General features: G+C 39.5%; 1 protein-coding gene across 1 annotated transcript in view; it reads left to right on the top strand.

Annotated features, from left to right (window-relative positions):
• Positions 1–7,714: 7,714 nt before the first annotated feature.
• wnt10a (wingless-type MMTV integration site family, member 10a) overlaps positions 7,715–13,350 on the top strand; it is a 30,390-nt gene continuing 24,754 nt past the window's right edge. The window contains exons 1-3 of the mRNA XM_049594614.1: positions 7,715–7,883; positions 8,139–8,207; positions 10,000–10,265. Of these exons, the coding sequence (XP_049450571.1) occupies positions 8,146–8,207; positions 10,000–10,265 (328 nt within the window). The 5' untranslated portion in view covers positions 7,715–7,883; positions 8,139–8,145. The remainder of the gene's footprint in view (positions 7,884–8,138; positions 8,208–9,999; positions 10,266–13,350) is intronic.

Genomic DNA, 13,350 nt, shown 5'->3' with positions numbered 1-13,350 from the left:
CATCAACACTTATGTACCACCTTTGAGTTTACAAGTGTGACAGAGGTAATCAGACCAAAGTTACCATGGTTTTCAACCGAGTGCAAAAGCAGCAATGCAGTTGAACGTTGTAATCCAGGTTTATAACATTTCGGGAAGCTTATTCGCTTTCTTGCATAGTCAGATGAAAAGATTGATGCCACTCTTCATGAAAGCCTTAAAAATTAAACGGGTGAGTTAGATAAAAAAAAATTCACCCCACATACAGTTCTTATGAACGGGGAAATTAGCCATAGTGACCCAAAATGTTTTGTGTACTAGGCTGTAAACATGTTTGTATCTGCTGTAAAGTCTGGCATTTAACATGGATGTCAATGGGTTTCAAACTGTTTTTGGAGCCAGCCTCAAGTGGCCATTTGAGGAACTGCAGTTTTTGACACTTGTGCTACATTTTTCCAAACCAATTGCCTGTTGCCTTCCAAAAATAGTTTTTTCAATTAATTGTGTAACCCTGCAAACCACAGATATGTTACACTTAAATGTTATTATGTAGAGGATATATTAAAATTTTACATTTCGACAATGCTGTGGTTAAAGCGTGATTAGGTTTAGGCGCAAAAATCACTTGGTTACGATTGCGAAGAGCATGTTTTGCCTAAGAATATCTGGTTTTGGGGGCACAATCCCCGCTGGAAAAGCAGCGATGTCTAGGTAAAAAAAGATCAGTTTTTGTGCCACTGTCCTGGCAAGAAAGGCAGTGATGTCTTAGAAAACAAAAAGCTTTTTATGGCACAGGACCCGCTGGATAAACAGCGACAGGTAGCTAAATAACACTCAAGTTTGGTACCTAAAAGGCGCTGGAAACACGACAATTATTTGCTAAATCACTGGTTTTGTTGTTTGTTGGACTCAAACAGACTCAAACAGACATGATATGATATGTATGGAATGCGCAAATTTACGTATTCATGGTTTGTGCAATGCCAACATCTTCTGGCGACTGGGTGGCATTTTTAGCCCTGAAGGTTGCCACTCGGTTATATACAGCAGTTAGATTGTTTTCTTCCTATTATCTACAAAGTTCAACTCTATTGCTGCTTTTGTGCTACTTTGATCTGTCCCACTTGTATAGTCAATGCTGATATAATAATTAAATATGTAGGCATGACTGTGTATATAGTGGATATTAATCCTAAATGTGTATCCAAGTAAGTCTCCAAACACTTAACAACTATTAAGTGTTTGGAGAAAAAAAATCATTACTTGATGTTTATGCAAGTTCACTAGTAAGTGTGTATGTAACTAATATGTAAATCACAATCATTTTGTCAAGTGCCATGATTACTTGTTTTACTTTTGTTCCATCAAGCATCTGAATTAGTGATGGGTGAACACTTCTTTTCACAGTTTCACTTCCTTCAAGTTGTTACGTGAAAATGTGTCAAACCTTTTGACTTTTGATACTATTTTGGAAAATATGGTGTCAGTTTCTTCGTGCACTCCATTATAGCATGTTCGACAGTTAGACATCCCAGTTACCACTGCAGTTGTGTGCTGCATTCATGTGGTGTCAGAATGATCTGAAAAATAAGTTCCTGATTATATTTCATGGGTCATCTCAACTGTTTCCTTCGCTCTTCATTGTCATCATGTTGTTTAAATGCTCTGCGCAATAAAATACATACAACACATCTGTGTGATGATGATGTTTCCACATTACAACTTAAAGCTCATGAACACAGCGAAATTGGAAAAACAACCATTTGAGGAGCATGCAAATGCACCATTGGCCTTGGCTGGCAGAGGTTCCCATTCAAGTCAAATGCCAGTGCTGCACTAAGTCACGACATGTTACGGATTTATGAGCACTTGGACGTTTGACAGACTCTTCCGGTACATGGCAGACATTAAAAGGAGTTGTTAAAAAGATTTGTTTATTTATTTTTGGCCATCACTGTTTTAAATGTCACTTTTTTCATAATATAGAAAAACAAGTGTGGCGGGTGTTTCCCTTTCTAGATGTGTCTTGCTTTGTTTTATATGTAATCTAACTTTTTAGTTAAAAGTTACCTGGCACAGAAGTTACTATTTATCATAGGAGAAGATCGCTGGTAAGGAGCTAACCACTGTCTTGATGTGACACTTTTTCTGCTGAGCCTGAGGAGAAGGCCACATGACAAACCGAGTCTCAACACTTACTGTATTAAGGTCTTAACCCCAACATGAGCTTTGAATTTTACAACTGGATTTGTTTGCCATAGCACAAACATAAAGATAAAATCTTATATTTCCACGTGTTACATCTCAGTAGTAAATCACTGCTGTTCCGTGATACAGCCACACTAAAAGTTAACAGTCTGATTGCACAAGACGAGAAACTATATTCATAAATACTGTATGACCTAATGTGTTTACATGGCACTCGCCACCAGACTGTGAAAACTTAGCCTCGACCGTGTCTCTCCCTGCAGGACAATAAAGTTTCAATTGAACCAGACACTGCAACTCGACAAAAAGGCCGGCGCTGTTGGGAAAACTCTGTGTTTTTCTTTATTATTGAATTAAATGTTCGGCAGGTTCATATTTCATGTAGCGGAGAGAGTTAGAGTGAACAGCGCAAGATAAAAAATAATAAATGTTTTCAAGGGCCACAGGAACGTCATGTTGAAACAAAAACGTTCAGGCACAAAATAGGGAACTATGAAATGATCCTGGCATGAGCATTTGACAAAAATAAAGTCTTTATGTCTCTAGACACAAGAGTTGAGTTGAATTGGGACCAGCACTGAAACGTTTCCCATATCATTTTTAATGAAAGTAACTGAACGTACACTCTGGTGAAGAATGGGAAACAATTAAAGGTGTGTGTATGTGTGGTGTGTGTGCATGTGTGTGTCAGAGAGAGAAAAAATGAGAAACACACACAAAAAGAGGCAGGGTGAGAGTAAGACGGCAGACCCAATTCCTTGGCAGAGGACTCCAGTCCAGATGTGGAAGTTGTGTGTATTATGTGTCTGCATGTGCGTGTGTGTGCGTGCACAATATCCTTTTCATTATGAATAATGTGTAATAAGTCCACAGCATGAATATGTAACCCGTGCGTAAAAACAGTGTTGTTCCCTGCTGGGATCTACACTTGTCATTCAAGTAAAAAAAATGAGGCCCCAAAGTCGTCATCCCCGACACATTTTGAGAGTAGTAATGCTCAAATTAAAAACAGATTCGGGCTTATAGATCCTACTGATATTTGCTTAAGACACATTGACTCAATTGTTGGTTGATAATTTGAGGTCAGTGACATTTAATCTGAGCACTAACTTGACATCTGTAACTTTGACTTGTGGATCACATCAAAGCATCTCAGTGGAAGCTCATATCTGCGGTGAAATTAAAAAAAGATAAAAAGTTAGTATTGATCAAAATTTTAAAAAGTACTCATGGTAAGTCATTTTGACTTGCTGTTTTATAATTCTGACTTTTTCACAGTCTCAAAATGTTTGCTTTGATCAAAGTTTTGACTACCTTAAAGTCAAAAAAAGGTAAAAGTTGAATGAAAATTAGATTAAAAAAAAAAACTCACGCTTTAGATAAATAAATAAAAATGCTTACAGTATGTCAAATGCCTACAGTCTCACAGTATTTGACTTATTGTCTCATTCAAGCGAGACTGTCACTTTTTCTCTTGCAAATTAAAAATTAAATTTGTCAAAATTACATGTAGTTTACAGTAGCTAATGTTTGATAACGTTAGAAACGTTATCAAACAGCAACAACGTTGCCCTACAGCAGTCAACTTGCTAGCTTTATTGCATTTCTCTTCTTGCACTCTTGTAACACTACATTTTAGATGAGAATTGGCTTTCAGGTGTCAGTTGTGGCCACAGTGGCACCTACTGTTACTGCACGTGAACCTGCTTTAAACAATATGTGAACCAGAGAACCTACATCCAGTGGCCACTTTATTAGGTACAATCTATTATAATTCAAAACAACAGCTCTGCCATGATGTCTATCATTACCTTTTTGGTGACATTGTTGGAAACATGTGCATTAAACTCTATTTATTACTGAGGTCAAAGTTGAAGGTGGTGTTGTACTGGACTATATTATACTGCCACTATACAAACTTTTCCTACCAATTTACAAACATCCAAATATTAGGAACACCTCTGAATATGAGCAACCCTGTCACTATATGAGATCAATGTTTTTATAATGTAATTGGACTGGATTGCGTTAGATTGTACAGGCACATCTAATCAAGTTTTTAATGAGTATAAGTGACAATACATACAACTGTTTGTACGTTATCCTAGGAATTAGCGCCCCTCGAATGACAACATGTCCTTAAATTTCAAGTTACGTCATTACCGTAAGTTACAGATGTTCGGTTTAGGCAAGTAAAGTGACCGTGGTTAGCTTTAGAGAAAAGAAACATGGTGAGGACGTACCTTAAAATGACTCAGAGTTCCCTCAAACTTCACATGGTTCTGAACACCAGTGTCCTGGGGAAAGTCCTGTGTGTTGTGAACCATCCATTACCCCAACCTGCCTCCTAAGTGGACCACTCAGGACCGCTTCCCTCTTTACTTCCATCAGAGCATTGGTCAGGTGATAACAGCCTTCCAAAGTACGTGGATTATGCACAAATTACTGGCTAATAGTTAAGTGGGATATGTATGAAGTTGTGCATTACTTTTTGCTGGAAATGTACAAAGAGTACTGAACAGCCTGACCAGCAAAACCAGTGAGCATACTGACCTGAGCAAAGGTGGGCTTTACTGCTTACAGATTCAACTATCCATGTTTAAGAGCACATATGTATCATGTCTTCTTTCAAAGTTAGAGTTTAACTTTTTTCAGAATTTTGATTTTATAGTTAGTTTTTTTAATCTTATAATTTCAATATTGTGAATGTAAATTTTGACATATTATGGGAATTTTTATATTTATTATGACTATATTTTTCATCTATTTCTGGCAGTAACAGGCTTCCATACATTCCAGACTGTTTTTTCACAATCAAGAAAAAAGGACATCTAACACCTTTTCATGATTTGGTTTATGGAGCTGCCTCCCTTGGTCACAGTGGCGTCAAAATAGCGCTCCCTTCTGCTTTTGATTCACCAAGTGGAGACAGGGAAGTTAATGTATGAGTCATGTTTATAAGGAACTGTGATTCAGAAAGTCATTTTATCATCAGTCATGATGAGAGCAAGAGAGAGACCGGGATGACAGCATGCAACACATCCTGCTGTAGAACTGAACTCAAAGTCTCAGAAACCACTAAGTCTACTAACAAGCCTGCCACCCTTACATGCCTTGAAATAATTAAGCACAAAGTTGGCGTCTCTGCCAAATCTTCCAGATCAGGGTGTTGTGATAAATCCTTCTGGGAGAAAATGTGATGTGGGATTGTTTTCCTGATCTTCTAAATTTGTGTATGGCAACTTAATTGCGTCTGAATGCTAAACCCGTGTAGTGTTTTACTACTCTGGTGACTCCATGCTGGCAGAATGCTTGCTTCCCTCCACTGGTGGGGGAAAACCTTTTTATTTGTGGTTTCTGAATCTTTATTCTAGGCTACTCATAAAGCACTGAGATGAGTGATATCATGTGGTCTTCATCAACAAGGGAGCTTTTTGTTATACTTTATAGTCATTTAAATTGAAAGATTAAAGGCCATGACACACAGGCAACGTTAGAGAGCAATGAGAACTTCAGCCGACAAGTTTAACAAGCGCTCATTTTTTCATGTTACTTTTTCTACTCACAGAGAAAAAGAGAATCCTCACAGTGACAAATTCAGACTTTGGAAACTCTAAAACACGTATTATTGCTTTTAAAGAGATGCTTCTTATTACTGTAAAAGAGAACTCTGCAGATTTACTACAACAAAATCAGTTTACATGCGGTTATTAGCACGACTCAGCATGTAAAAACAGCCGTCTGTAGCTCTGGACAAGCTTTCAGAGTCTGAGAAAATAAGCCACCCTGGTGATGTAAACAGGGGTAACCAGGAAGGAAGGGTGTAATGAAACAAAGTATTCTCATATAATGGTTCATATGATATCCAATGAAAAACAGTTAGTATGATATCCTACGAATTAGCGCCCCAGGAATGACGTTACGTCCTTAGCATACAGTTATGTAATGAATGTAAAGTTAGGGAGGTTAGGTTTAGGCAAGTACAGCTACTGTGGTTGGTTTAGGAAAAGAAACATGGTGAGGACGTACCTTTAAATGACTCAAAGTTCCCTTTGAGTTCCCAGATTTGGGTGCATTACTTTGGGAACAGCCTGAATGAAAACTGAAGATGAATCCAGAGTATTTGGAGCTTGATCCACACTAGGGATTAACTCTACTGCTCAGTCTTGACCTTACTTTTAAAAATGTCTCTTTAGAGCCCCCCAGAGCCCAGACACCAGAAGAAAATCACATTGTACATTTGTATGTTTCATATGAATCATAATGTATCAGCTTTTCTAAAGTGACGTAATATATAGGCTTACTTTGTCATCAGGAGGTGAAGGGGAAGTTGAATGGCATGTCACCTTGGTGAGACCAACAAACAACAACACTGGCTGTCTTTTGACGACCCTTTGTGTATTTCCATCAGTGTTAATGGCACTGAACTGAGTGTTTTTACCAAAACATTACGACATTTCTCAGCGGCATTTGAGCCACCAAAAATGGTTGTTTTAAGCCAAAACATTTTTTTCCCTAAACATAACCAAGCGATTTTTGAGCCTAAAATCTAACCACACTTTCACCACAGCGTCATTGAGAAATGTGAAGTTTCAACATATCTGCTACAAAATAATGTGCAAATATAATGTTTCTGTGGTTTGCAGAAACGTTCAATGCAAACATTTTTCTGGCAATTGGGTTTTCCTTACAAAAGTGAGCCACGAAATTTAAAAAACAAAGTGTCCCTTTAATTCAAAGCACTGTTCTGGCTGAAGCGATTAAAGCTCACAAAAATACAAAATAAAGAAAATAAAGAATTAAACATTAGTTTTTAAAAGTTAATGGTCTGCTGCCAATTGCCTGCTTCCCACACACCCCTCATAAAAAAGCCATGTTGGAGATATTTGAGGTAGTTTGAATTTAAGTACTAAAGTTAAGAGTGAAATGATGGATTTAAGTATAATAAAAATAATTAACCCCCCCTATTTTATTAGCTCTTTTTATCATTGCCAGACACAAAAAGTCTGCCAATGTACTCAGATGCAAACACACACAGTAGCTGAAAATCATTGATTTGAGGATAAAAAGCGAAGGTAACCTAATCTGTTTTCATCTTCATCATCTTATCATGATAAATCACCTTTTTTTTTTAAATAAGAAAAGTCAGTCTTCCTTGTGTGGGCTTCCTCTTGCAGCTAATAATCAGCTTCATCATTCTAACCTCATGCTTTCTTCTCCCTCCTCATAATCATCTACATCTTTTTGACCAAATAGTCAAAAGTATTCTTCACTTTTGCAATAGTCCACTCTCTGTAGTCCACCTCCTCATCCTCAGTATCGCTCCTCTAGTCAATATAAATGTTCTCCCCCTCTCAGAGGGCGCAGGCTAAGTGTCTCTGGTTTCCTTATCTAAAAGGATCTCTATCCTGCTCTAACGAGGCACTTGACCTCCCTCGGCGCTCCTCTTCTCCCTGGGTGACGCAAAAAAGTGGGCTGGCGAAGCGCTAAGAGCAGGAGTTTAGAAGACTATCGGAGCGCACCGAAACATCACTAGTCAAGCAGACTTCATTTAGAGCGCCTATCTGGGTCCAGCGGTCTCTCTCGGATGTTATACCCATGCAGATACCTCGGCGGAGATACCGGGATGTGTACGGATGTGTATGAGCAAGACAACACTGACTTTTCCTCAAACTTGTAGCAGCCTCCTTCATTCAGTAAGTTTAGAGGTGGATGAAACTTTTTTTTCTTTTTTTTTCTTTTTTTTGTGAATGAGTATCCCGCCGCTGGCTGGCACATCTGGACGTCGTCGGAGCTGTCAAGTCCAGCGCCAGCGTTTAGCCGGACCTGACCTGACCCCCCCTCCTCCTCTGTTTGGTCCTCTCTAAACTTCAAGGCGGAATACTGGACTTTAAACTCTTGTATCTTTATTTTTAAAACTTTTCTCTCTCTTTTTTTGTCATAATTACAAGGCACAAAATGGAACACTCAGTCCTCAGAATAACATGCGTCTTGGTGGTTATCTGTCTCTTGGATAAAAGGTGAGTTGAGATTAATAAGGAATGAATTCAAACTAAAAAAAAGTTCGCCTCTGTGCTGGTTTAATACACTGAAATTGCATTTCTGTTTTTAATTTTATTCTAAACTGTGCTCCTCAGCTATGCATATTTAAACATTTTCATCAAAACCTGAATTATTAGTTTCTGTAATTAGATAATTATCTGCTTAACAACATAAAAGTCAGTTTTCATTCATGCAAGCAAAAGTTAAATGACTCACAGATTTGGCTGACGTGACTGAAGCTAACAAAAGCACAGAATAAAGAAAATAAAGTTTTTATACATTAGTCTTTTTACAAGTTTATGGTCTGCTGCCAACTGCCTGCTTCCCATGCACTCCTCATTCCCAAACAATGTTGCCAATCAATAAAAAGTTGGCCTTTGGAAATATAGTTGTTGAAACAGGTCTACCCTCAAAGCAGGAAACACAACAGGTAGCAACACAAAACTGGAATTACAGGGGCACACAGTTCAACATGCAATGCCACCTAGAAAGTAGGGCACCAATATGCAAAGCCACAACATTTGATGTCAGGACAAGTTGCATTTTTAGACTGTAACAATCCAAAGCTTGTGGTTGCTTTTTCAGTCAGACGGAGTGAACTTCTTAGTCTGAGAGGCTCACAGAAGAGAAACTTGCAGCAGAGGTTGCATGTGTTGATGAAACCATGGAAAGAAATAGCATGCAAAGTTTCTGCAGCTGTGCAAGTGTCTCTCTGTATGTTACTTCACTCTCCTCCCTACACCTGGGTATTTGTGTGTGCACGTCGGGGTGTGCTTGAGCATGTGTGCATACAGATGTGTTTGTGTGCCCACAGCAATGCATGCTACCGTCTTGTGTGTCTCAGTCACACAAACGCTGCTGCGACACACAACCGGTGTTTTGCTTGTAATGATAATGAAAAAGAAAAAGCTCGGCTCTCAAGCCTTCATCAGCGCAGCCTGTGTTTTCCTTGTTATTGCTGTTACAGTTTCTCTGTGAAGTGAGCTTTGACCGCTGTCGGCAGAATTACTGTTGTTCACATGATTGATCTGCAACAGAAGCAGCAGACAGTTGAGTACAGAGACACACCTTGCAGCTAAAAAGTCACTGGATTTACATGCTAACTGATTTCCTGAGGATATTTTACAGCATGAGGTGGGAGAGTTGCTTTTTTTTCCCCCTGCTGTGTATCTGAAACTGTTACTAGAACTATTGGATTCATGCCAACTAGGTGGATGCTGTTCCTTCATCCCCCACCTCTACTCATCTGATTTACTGCATAACTCTTACCTTGCAGTGTCAAGTCAACACCTAGGAGAAGATAAGGTGACAAAACCTGAATTAAGCATAAATTAACACTAAATGACATGTTGCAGGTTTTGACACATGCATTTAGATCAGTATGTACCCACTATCACAGTCAACAGTTTCTTTTTATATTAGTGACAACTCTGCATGATCGCAAAGCAAATCAATCTAAAAAAGGACAAAAAAAATAAATAAAAAAATAGATGTGAGAGTGCATTTCGCCTTCAAACCACCAACATGTGGAGATGGTTTTACAACCATTGACCCACAGTATGTGTATAACTGAGGTTGTACAGGCATCAGCTTCACTGGGGACCATCGAGTCAGCGCGTCTGTTTGGCAATGTAGGAACTGAGCATTGTTGTGAAACCCAAAGAACATTAACAGAAACCTCCAAAGTCCTCAGCAGGCTTTTGTGAGCATAAAAGATGTATGAGTTGGACATGTGTCTTGTCAATAACCTGGCCTTTGTGCTCCATGCAGGGTAGACTCCAATGAAATCTTGGGCCTGAAGCTCCCCAACATCGACCCAATCCTGAACGCCAACACGGTGTGTCTCACACTGCCGGGTTTGACTCGGCGCCAGCTAGAGGTGTGCATGCGCAACCCAGATGTGACGGCTTCAGCAATACAGGGAATCCAGATTGCCATCCACGAGTGCCAGCACCAGTTCAGAGGTCACCGCTGGAACTGCTCCAGCCTGGAGACTAGGAACAAAATACCCTACGACAGCATAGTCTTTAAAAGAGGTCAGTTTTATGGTCACAGCACTGTACTACAGAAATATGTCCTCTCTGTATGATTTCATTTGAATTCACATCTGCTTTTCTTGTAACCATTTTGCATCTCTTCCATTAACAATTTGAGTTGCAACTGAGGGAAAGAAAATTTTGTACATTTCAAATGTTACAAAATGCAAAAATCCCATTAGAGAAAGATACAAGGCACCTTTAGGGCAACAATGTGTAGGCTGCAGAGGTAAGATGTCATCACAGGGTACCTGTTGAGGAGGAAAAACAATGAAGTACAGGCATGCAGTTCAAAAGTTTGGTCTTCAAACAGGCTGTGGTTTCATCCTCAAACACACTTTGATAGAATACCTTGAAAGGATCGGCTTAGAAAGATTAGCCACCACAAAGATACACGTCCTAAACAAGCACTGCTGTAATATTATTCTCTAAACACAGTCAAAAGATTAGGGGTAATTTTCCTTCATAGATACAGTCCTTGAATGTTATCTCACAGGTATGAAGTCCTCCAAGTGGTTAGGTTATCTCTAGTAACTAGCAGACCGGTATCTGCTTACGAACCCTTTCTGTATCTCCTCAATAGCCCGTACAAAAGAGCACGTAACTTCAAAAGCAGTTAGTCACCTCAAGACTACCAAACCTCATGCAGATCAATTTTCTCTGACGGTTAGTAGAGCTTGGAGCTTTGCAAGTTTGCCACAAAGGATGAAAGAGGATCTTTAGAGTTGGGAAGCCTCGTGATGGACTCATCCCAGGTTATTGACTGGAAAAGGCATCAATTTCCTAATAGCCAGAGCACCTGGATGGATGAACAGCGTGCAATGTGGTCGGCAGTTTGGGGCTTGGGTTGAGTTGGCTTTCAATTTCACCAAATGAGAAAGAAGATAGTGTTCAAAACTAAATTATTAATAGATTTCTGTGTAAATGTTGCATTGGAAATGTGGTGAGCAAATTAATTTCTGCTGAGAGGACTGTGGCATGTTAGGATGAAGTGCATCATCAGCTCTAATGACGCTTCTTGCATTGTAGAGCATTGGCTTCGGTATGACATTACCTATCTGTTAATTTAAGTTTTGAGCTATAAGTGTAAAATAAAGTCTAAAAAACAGTCTTTTTTAAAGTATCATTTTCCCCGTTGTCACTTGATTGTTGATGGAATTCCCCATCATAAAAAAAACTTATTAAATGCGTCAGATCTTCCCGGAGGGGTGCTGCTATAATTTATGTTCTCCACAATCCTGAAACTTTTGGTAACCCTCACTGAGGACTTCATACCCTGTCACCTCTGTGGATGATAGAAAAAAAGAAAACCTATTAACTCCAGTATATGCTTACACACCTCTGGTCTTAACTTTCACTCCTCACTGACTCATTGAAAGGCTGTTTGGCATTATTAGTAGAGGCAGTTGCTGGTTGTCTGGCATCCCTGGTTTGCCTCGGGTGCAGAAACTCCAAACCACTGACATAAACAAGCTCTTTAAATCGGGTGATTCATCTGTTACATGTTGATACGTTCACAGAAGCTCCACAGAAGCTAAAAAAAATGACACAAGTTAACCCCTCTGCAGCCATTGTTGCGTGCAGCTACCGTGAAAAGGGCAGTGCTTTCTCTGAGACAGATTTTCAGACATGGATTAGATGGAATTGTGGAGATTAACACACGTTTTCAATGTAACTGCCCATAGAAAAATAAATGAATGTCTCACACAAAGCTTATGTACACCAATTGGTATTTTTTGCTTTATAATTAACATGCTATAATAACAAGGTTATCTATGAAGCAATTTTTACATATGACATGAAACCATTACAACAAGACACAAATGAAATACTTTTTCGGAATTGGAATCTCACTTGTTCAAATATTCTTGCAGAGCTTTCCCAAATTTTCTGATGTTCTACAAAGTTTTGGAGTTACGTATCAGGGGCTCTGCACGTCAGTGTTTGTTTTGGTGTCTAATTTTACTACATCTGATGCTGCTGGGATCCTCTCTGGCTCTGCCACGTATCTCTCTGCTGATGGATTCTGATAACTTTTATGGGCCCATGTTCACTCCCGTTTAGCTTGCATCAAAAAACTAGGCTAAAGAGGACGTCAGGCAAGACATGGATAGACAGAATTAGGAGAATCTCCTTCTCTCTTTCTGTCTTTCTCCCTCCCTCTCTCTCTCTCTGTCACTGTGTCTGTGTCCTTCCTCGCTGGGCTGCTCCTAATGCTTTTACTTCCCTTGCCAGTGCAAGTGCTTGTGAATTTGCTCTCAGCACTTTCCCAACTCTCGGCGGCAAAAGCATAAACCTGTTTAGTCGGTTTCTGTAACACAAAGTGACAGTTTCCTTTGAATCTTTAATTCATTTTGTCACTTCCTCTGCCATCAGTTCAGCCGGGCGTGTCGCAGCCGGTAAATTATTTCTTAGATTGATTTGTTCCCAGTCTTCCGGGGGCCTGCGTTGCAGAGCCCGGCTCAGAGCAGAGCAAGAGCTAAAACAGGCTTTCTATGTATAAGGATGTGCTTAAGTGCCATCCCTCTCACTTCCCCCACCTTGTGTGAGTCCAGGTGCGAGGGTGGAGGGGGTGCAGATTGTGCGTTAGTGAGTCAAATTATATATATAGTCAGAACAGTTTCAGAGTTTGTGTTTTTGCTGGTACAAAACTAATTTCGCAGTTACCCTCAAAAAGATGTTGCACATTAGAGCTGCTATAAAAGAAACATTTTTTCTAATAACAAGAGATGACATGAATACTTGTACGTTGCTATGTTATAAAGTGAAACAAATGAAAGTGAAACAAAGTGCCTTAAACCTGCATTCTTGCTAAGGGTCAGCAGGGGGCGACTCCACTAGCTGCAAGAATTGTATAGAACTCTATGACAAATGACTCTACTTCTCACTTGATTTATTACCTCAGTAAAGATTTTCCAAATGAGTTGATGGTCTCAATTGCTAGTTTCAAGTCACTGTCAATACAACATGGTGTCTTTGTGGAGTAAAATAGATGATAAAGCAGGTTATGCTTTAGGGTGTGGCTACCTTGTGATCGACAAGTCGCTACCACAATTCTCAGTCAGATCCACCCCTCACTCCCCCA

The sequence above is a fragment of the Epinephelus fuscoguttatus genome, linkage group LG13 (assembly GCF_011397635.1).
Source record: "Epinephelus fuscoguttatus linkage group LG13, E.fuscoguttatus.final_Chr_v1".
Classification (NCBI taxonomy): Eukaryota; Metazoa; Chordata; class Actinopteri; order Perciformes; family Serranidae; genus Epinephelus; species Epinephelus fuscoguttatus.
The sequence above is the reverse complement of the archived record's forward strand: the minus strand, read 5'-3'. Positions and strand labels throughout refer to the sequence as shown.